At 37.4% G+C, this 7,802-nt stretch overlaps 2 protein-coding genes across 2 annotated transcripts; one reads left to right on the forward strand and one right to left on the reverse strand.

Moving 5' to 3' along the window:
* Positions 1,107-3,926, forward strand: LOC109836701 (GDSL esterase/lipase At3g48460; the record flags this gene model as incomplete). Its single annotated transcript, XM_020404681.1, has 2 exons — positions 1,107-1,511; positions 3,161-3,926. Coding segments are annotated over 2 exons (915 nt in total), but the record flags the coding sequence as incomplete, so codon positions are not given.
* Positions 6,033-7,554, reverse strand: LOC109836700. The gene is made up of 5 exons (XM_020404679.1): positions 7,309-7,554; positions 6,997-7,159; positions 6,783-6,849; positions 6,440-6,674; positions 6,033-6,349 (listed from the first exon to the last, which is right to left on the reverse strand). Exons 1-5 carry the CDS (start codon positions 7,395-7,397, stop codon positions 6,139-6,141), a joined length of 765 nt encoding a protein of 254 aa, XP_020260268.1. The 5' UTR covers positions 7,398-7,554; the 3' UTR covers positions 6,033-6,138.

Below are 7,802 nucleotides of genomic sequence, written 5' to 3' on the forward strand. Positions count from 1 at the left end.
TCAGCATTCACCAACGAAGTCGGTGCTCTCTCCTCTGACATTTATTGAAACACCGCGCTGCAGCTGCCTTGGCTCCCCTACCATTAAAACCTTCGCGTGTTGAAGCTGCCAGCCCCTCAACTACTCATGCCACGTCATCCCCCATTACTGCTCTCTGGAGAAAGAAAGAAAGATACTTCCAGAAATTTTCAGCTGAATTTCTTCTTCAATACTTAAAACATCTGGAGAAGTCAGTGTCTTGATCCAAGAATGGCTAAATAGCACTCACGGACCCTATCGTCTCGTATACTTCTCACTTGTATACCTCAACTTGCATTTGGTAGCAAAAAAATATCGTATATTCTCTTAAAGTTTGCACTTATATATCATCACTATTCTTGGTAGCGCTTAAATACCCGAAAGTTTTTAAATCCGGCACTTAGATACCCTAAGGTCACTTAAATATCCTAAGGTTTTTAAAACTTGCACTTAAATACCCTCAACTTTCCATAACCGAGCGTATTTATGTGCAAAGTTTTAAAAACTTTAGGTCATTTAAGTGTCGGATTAAAAAACGTTAGGGTATTTTACGTGCCAAATTTAAAAACTTTAGGCTATGTAAGTGCTACAAAATATAATTAAGGGTAGATAAATGTAAGTATTAAAAACTTTAGGGTATTTTTTTTTTTTTGCTCCAAAATATAAGCGAGAGTATATAAGTAACAAGTAGATGAAACAATAATGTGTATAAGTATTATTTAGCCTCCAAGAATTGTTTTTTTTTTTTTGGTACACTATTAATGTAGCACCCACGGATCATGAATATTTTTGCCCAGAGAGAGAAGAAAAATCAAATGGTCCAACAAGAGAGCAGTAAGTACTGGACCGGAATCTTTCGGTAAAAACAACACGAGACTTTTTAACTCCTCATCCACCCTTGTTAACTATAAAAACTACCACATCAGACATCCAAAAACACTACACTCAAACAACACTCTCACAATATGCACACAACCACCACCACCACCTCCCTCCTCCCCCTCCTCCTCCTCCTCCTCCTCCCTCTCGCTCCACCCTACCTTGGCTTTTTCATACCCATCATCATATATCCACCCTCTATCTCCTCTCCCCGCTACTCCGACGGCCGCCTCCTCATCGACTTCCTCTCCTCCCTCCTCTCCCTCCACTTCCTCCCCCCTTACCTCCACCTCGGCTCCTCCTCCCCCTCCAACGGCGTTAATTTCGCAGTTGCGGGGGCCACCGCCATCGAGCATGAGTTCTTTGTGAGGAATAACATGAGCCTGGATATAACTCCTCAGACTTTGGGGACTCAGCTCGAGTGGTTTGATAAGTTTTTAGAGGGGAGGGGGTGTAGTGGGGAGAGGTTGAGGGAGTGTGGGGAGGTGGGGGAGGATGCTTTGTTCTGGGTTGGGGAGATTGGGGCTAATGATTATGCTTATAGTATTGGGTCTGAGATGACGCCGAAAGAGATCAGAGAACATGCTGTGAAGAATGTAGCCATTTTTGTGAAGGTATGCTCAGATAATTCTATCTTCAATCCTATCGTTCTCTTGTTTACTGATTTCAGTGAAATCCCTAGTCAGAACCTTGTGAACTCCCAACTAATAATTACAGTAATACACTAGCAATTGATGAATTATAGCCACCAATCTCAACCATGAAGACGGATCTGGAATTAAATTCACAGTGTTACCCATGAAAAACGTACTCTTTCATCACCTGGATAGAATGTTTTATCCTCAAACCTGTAATAAAATCTGAAATTTTTGAAGGTCTGATTTGATCTCAAATTTCAGCTACTTCGAAAAAAATAAAAAATAAAAAATCTGAGAAACCGAAAATTCAAAAATATAACCCCATTCATTGAGCTCATATGAGTACCTGAACGAACAATTTTTCAAAACAGACCCCTTTAGAGTTTTATTTTTCAAAATCGACCGTTTTTTTTTTTTATTTACCAAAACCGACCCGATTTTGTGATTAACAGCCAAATCACCATCCTAAATAGTCGGGGTTGGCAACCCCGACTATTTAGGAGGGTATTAAACCCTGATTAGATACCTTAAACACTAAAAATTAAGGTCCTAAATAGTCGGGGTTGCCAACCCCGACTATTTAGGAAGGTGATTAGCTGGTTAATCAAAAAATCGGGTCGGTTTTGATAAATAAATAAAAAACCGGTCGATTTTGAAAAATAAAACTCTAAATGGGGCTGTTTTAAAAATTTGTTCGTACCTGAACCTTTGCCACATGCTCGGATCAGTACCATCTCAAGTTAGTATCGTCTATATAACCTGTAACCCGTAACCAATAACCTGTGATAAAAGTTAAGAATCTAAGATGGCATAAATCAATAATACACAAAGATCGGGAAGCAAATTCTGGAAAGACAACTTTCTTATCATCTGGACTGATAGTTTTCTTATCAAAATCAGTAACAAGCTAAAACTTCTCAAAATTGATCTAATCCCAAGTTTCAATTGCTTCAGACACTGAGAAACCAAACAATTAATGAGAACACAGCTTGTTTAATTCGTTCGCGTGCTTCTATCATGCTCAAGATCGGTATAATGCAACATGCTCAATATCAGAATATCACTACCTGCCAGAAAACTTGAGAAACTATGATGGCATAAATCATTAATGCGCAGAGATCTGGGAGCGAATTACAAATGTTCCGAGCAAAACCATTTCATTTTTTATTCTTCTCAAAACTGGCAACAAACTAAAGATTTTTTACATTAATTCAAACTTTTCAAATGCTTTCAGAATCTGAGAAGCTGAACATCTAGCAAGAGCACATTTAGTTAATTCATGTTAATGTTTCTACTTATGCAACATGATTATCATCAACGTATCATAGCTAACTACACCCTAAAATCACATTGTCAGATTGTTAGCACCTGCTAATTTCATCACCAACAGATAAATAAAATATAGCGTAACTTATAAACAGTCTACCTAAGATTTGCATGATTAGCAGAAGTACCCCTAAAGTTTTGAAAGCGACAGTTTGACCTCTTCCATTACAAATTTTCGGAGTTAATTTGGGTGTAAAAGAACTATATACCTTTATGCCTATAAAAACTCATAATATGATCATTACACTGGAAATTGAAGATTATATCAATATATAATATATTTATCTGTTGTTCCTCAGGCACTGCTTGATAGAGGAGCCAAGTACATAATAGTCCAAGGCCTCCCCCTAACTGGTTGCCTACCACTAGCAATGATCCTATCCCCAACCACCGACAGAGACGACCTCAACTGCTCCGCCAGCGTCAACACCTACAGCAACCTCCACAATTCCCTCCTCCAATCCAAGCTTCAACAACTCCGAAGTCAATACCCCGCTGCTCTCATCTCCTATGCTGATTACTACAGCGCTCACAGAACCATCATGAAGAATCCAGAAGCTCATGGCTTCAATGAGCCTTTCAAGGTTTGCTGTGGCTCAGGGGGTGGCCCCTACAATTTTGACCCTTTTGCCACGTGTGCATCGCCCAAGGCCCAGAAAGCTTGTTCTAATCCGAGAAAGTTTGTGAATTGGGATGGAGTTCATCTCACCGAAGCTGTATATAAGAATGTAGCTGATATGTTCTTTCATCAGAATTACTGTCGACCATCCTTCAGTGTTCTTCTTAGCGACAAGAAGAATAGGGGATGAGGGAGATGCAACTGATTTTGTCTATCAATAGCCTGAGAGTACTAGTATTAGATGATTCAGTGTCTAGCTATGATTCAGATTTCAGATAGCCATTAGATTGATCACACTACTAAGTGCCAATCTCGGGTTTCCAGATAAGGAAAGATATGTAACAAGAAGACCATGTGAAAGACAATGGCTAATATATGCAGTTTTATCTTTCTTTCAAAATCTAGACTTTATAGCAAATAAATATGCTGTTCAAGGCTTTATGATTCAGATAGCCATTAGCTTGATCAAGAATCTTGTGTTTCCAAATAAGGAAAAAATGCAACAAGTAGATCATGTGAAAGAGAATGGCTGACATATGCAGTTTTAACTTTTCTTTCAGTCTAGGGTTTATAGCAAAGAAATATATACTGTTCAAGGCTTCTCCGGGTAGTTCAACAAGCAAAGGGGGGCAACTACTACTTCCTCTCTTCCCTATGAGCCAAATGTTCCAACATCTTAGCCCTAAACCTTCAGAGTCTAGTTAAATGGATATCAAATCTACTCAAACAAAGTATCAGAATGAAAGCAACTGATATGATAGACTCGTTGCACCTCGTTGCAACTTCAAATGTACTCTAATCCTATTGTAATCTTGAAGGTTTGAACTTTGCAGTAGAGCAGAAATGATTGTGGACTCAAACGGCAATTCTACATCACTATGATTTCAATGATCATACAAATGATATATCCTATGGCTTAACTCGCCACACAATCATTTATATGTTTCAGTATTTACTTAGTTTAGAACTCAATTAGCCCATATGTTTTGGTAACAACTAAAAATCTGGCATGCGATATGTTGTCATAAGTTACATGGGTACGAGTGTGGGTGCGGGACACGGCAAATTTGTAAAAGGTAGTCAACCGAAACTCATGAGATATAATCATAGTTCTCAGCTATATATGTAAGCGAACCTTTAAATCGTAGTTCTTAAGGCTGACACGAACTCGACCCTTATCCAATAAGTTACAAAAATGGATGTGAAGTGTAGGATATATATCCAAGAAGTGCACAGCGCATGTTTTAAATTAAACATGCATTATATAATTGAGCACAAGTCTGAATAAATATATGCATATATTTAAGGAGTGTTGAAGAAGTGATGAGTATGGGCAGGGGTACGGGTACGACACGTGTTGGGAATAGGTATGGCTCCATATTAGAAGTACCCAAGTAACATTCGTGTTATCCCAGTTGGTGCCCATATATCTTGCCCATCTTGCACCAATTAAACTGAATACCTGGTAAGGAACCACCTTCTTAATAGATACAAGATGAGCTTAAGTGAGATAACACATTGCATAACAGATTTTCAGTTAGTACCAAAATATACAGAATAATTGAGTTCAATTTAGGTAATTCCTAAGCATATAAAGACTGTATGATGAGCTACGACATATGAGATATCATTCATATGATAAGTGAAATAATAATTATGTAGCATCCACAAGCATTCCTGCCTACAATGCTCATTCAAACCTTCAGGATTACAATACTATTACACACATTTGAAGTGTTTTGCAACAAGTTAGGGTGCAACAAAGTCTACGGTGTCAGCTGTTTACATTGATACTTCTCTTGAAAAACTTACATTCTGATATTTCTTTAAAGTTTTTCAGATGTTTTATTTTGTTGTCAAACTGAAATTAGTGTAAAAATTTTAAATAAGTGAATAACTAAAAGAATATCTCTTTCTCCCTTCACCAACTCCTCGTCCCTTTCCATCCACTGACCAGCATCAATCCCAGTCAAACAGATTCAACTGGACCTAACTGTAAATACAAAAGAGATACTGGTATGTTTCAGCCAAAGAACCGCAGACCAAATCCGCTCCATCTACGAACTCAAGCATGCTATGTGGGAAAATTAAATAAATTCCCTGCCTTATGCGATCTTATCCCTTAAGTTACCCTACTTATAGTGATCCATAATGAAGAAACAATTTCAGAAGAGACTTTATTAGACTTTCACTGTCTCAGAAATTTCATTACAGGTTAATTTGCCATCAAGTCATCCTATTATATCAATCACGATGTGTTGTAATCAAATTGCAAACACGGAGTAAAACACAGCCTAGTAATTTGATAAAAGAATATCATTAGCTACGGGGAATGGGAAATTTTCACCAATTGAACTAAAGCAGATTGGAAAACACATAAGTCATCCAAAGTGGTGGGAGTATGCGAAATGCAGCCTCAAAAAGTGATAATTCTTCAATAATTTAGAATAAAAGGACATCTTTCTGTAAAAAAGAGAAATTTTCATATAGGATTATTGGGAGCTGCATTGCAACTCAGTTCTAATACACAGTTATATTTGGACAACTTGACATGTGAAACCATAGAAATTTGATTTTCTATCCGGACACTATCCCAGACTCTTATCTACAAGAGAAGGTCGGCGGCAATCTGTACATCATTTCTTATATTTATATAGATCATACTAAATACTCATAGTAGACAAAGAAAAGAGAGTCCGGAACCGTGAGAGGCAACTTATCTATAAACCCATAGAACCGTCGCAAGTTCTCCTTCTCCAATGTCACATTATCAACCACATCACCAGTGCCAGTGAGCACCCACAAGTCTCTTGATCGGACTCTTTTTAAGCTGCCCCTGCAAAAGGGGCAGGATTGTGACCGCGTATTCCTGCAACAATTGAAAATAAAAACAAATTAGAAAATTATAACTTGACATGGCAATAAAACAATTTTAATGACGTGGGTCAATGATGTATACCAATCATGGTAGCAATTTATACACATGGCATGACTGCAATGAGGTAGAACCATTTTTGTACAAATCTCCATACAAATGCCACATTCATCTTCCCTCTCTAAGTCTTTATCAGAGAGCTTCCTCCAGTCTTCAACCCTCTTCTTACTTATAATCTCTTTGAATCGACGTCCCTCTTTCCAATCTTCTTTCTCTACTAAGTTACTCTCAAGTTGTTGAAGAGAGGGATATATAACAGCTGCAAACAATATTAAAAACATGTCTTGGTTAAGATGAACTGCTAAAGTCGGACCAATTACAGCTCGCAATCATAACACATGAGAAACGATAGGGTTTTAATACAGACCATAGAATTCCCTCAGGCTGGCACTCCTCTCATAGGTAGATATCCTTGCACTTCCATCAGCATATACCTGCACAATTCAAATCATCTACTATTTAAAAACAGCACTAATACTTGAAAATAATGAAACCAAGCAAAACCCCATATAAGAATACTAAAATTTCGGTTAAATATATTTTAAAAAACTAAATTTTAGTGAAGAAAAAAGTAATTAAACCTTGCAAATTTGTACTTGAAGAAGCCCCAAATAACTGGGGAGATTATAGCTACAAGTGCAGTCCAGCCACTGAATAAGAAAGTAGAAGAAAGGTGCCAAAGAGCTATAAGTTAATCTCATCTGAAGGCAAGCACCCCCATAAGCTCTCTGAATAGAATCAGCCCTGAAATTTTTTTAATAAAAAATTCCAATTAAACCCTGTAGTCAAAAACTAGCACAAACCCATTTCAACATAACCGCCAAAACTCCCATAATCAATCTCAAAAACAAATTTTGACAACTGGGTTTCTCTTAAAAATTCGGAAGACTTACAGGTTGTTGGCATGGTGGATATCAGCTTCAAGGGCTTTAAGAGAACCTCTGAAGGATGATGACCTTGCAATTATCTGGTTTTGAAACATAATAATTTTTCTCTAGTTTTCAGCTTTTTTTTTATTTTCAGAGAATGGGAAGAGGAGAAGATACAGGTGAAGATAACTAAAAAGATAGGCTCGACTCTTGAGAACAAAGAAAGATGAAAGAGGGGCATTTAAAAACTCTATCCTAAAAGCCCTAAATTCTGTATTATTATAGCAGATGATGATGATGTGATCAAAACTATCAAGCTACAATAGGAAATAAAAATAGTAAATTTCATAAAACCCCCTAAACGTTAGAGTGATTTGCACAAAAGTCCACCATGAATCTTAAAAACTTCATAAAGTCTACCTGAACTTTCTAAGAAATCCGCCTACTGAAATACTATTTATAAAAAGAAAACTCATTCTTAGTAAAAGCATAAAACAAAACTTCCTACCTTATACGGG

Source organism: Asparagus officinalis, chromosome 4 (assembly GCF_001876935.1).
Source record: "Asparagus officinalis chromosome 4, Aspof.V1, whole genome shotgun sequence".
Taxonomy (NCBI): Eukaryota; Viridiplantae; Streptophyta; class Magnoliopsida; order Asparagales; family Asparagaceae; genus Asparagus; species Asparagus officinalis.

Excerpts from the sequence above, each read along its gene's own strand:
- LOC109836700 (XM_020404679.1), bottom strand. The coding sequence starts at position 7,397 with ATGTTTCAAAACCAGATAATTGCAAGGTCATCATCCTTCAGAGGTTCT. Across the intron at positions 7,160-7,308 it reads ATCCACCATGCCAACAACCT|GGCTGATTCTATTCAGAGAG; the intron begins GTAAGTCTTCCG and ends AAAAAATTTCAG. Across the intron at positions 6,675-6,782 it reads CAGCCTGAGGGAATTCTATG|CTGTTATATATCCCTCTCTT; the intron begins GTCTGTATTAAA and ends TATTGTTTGCAG.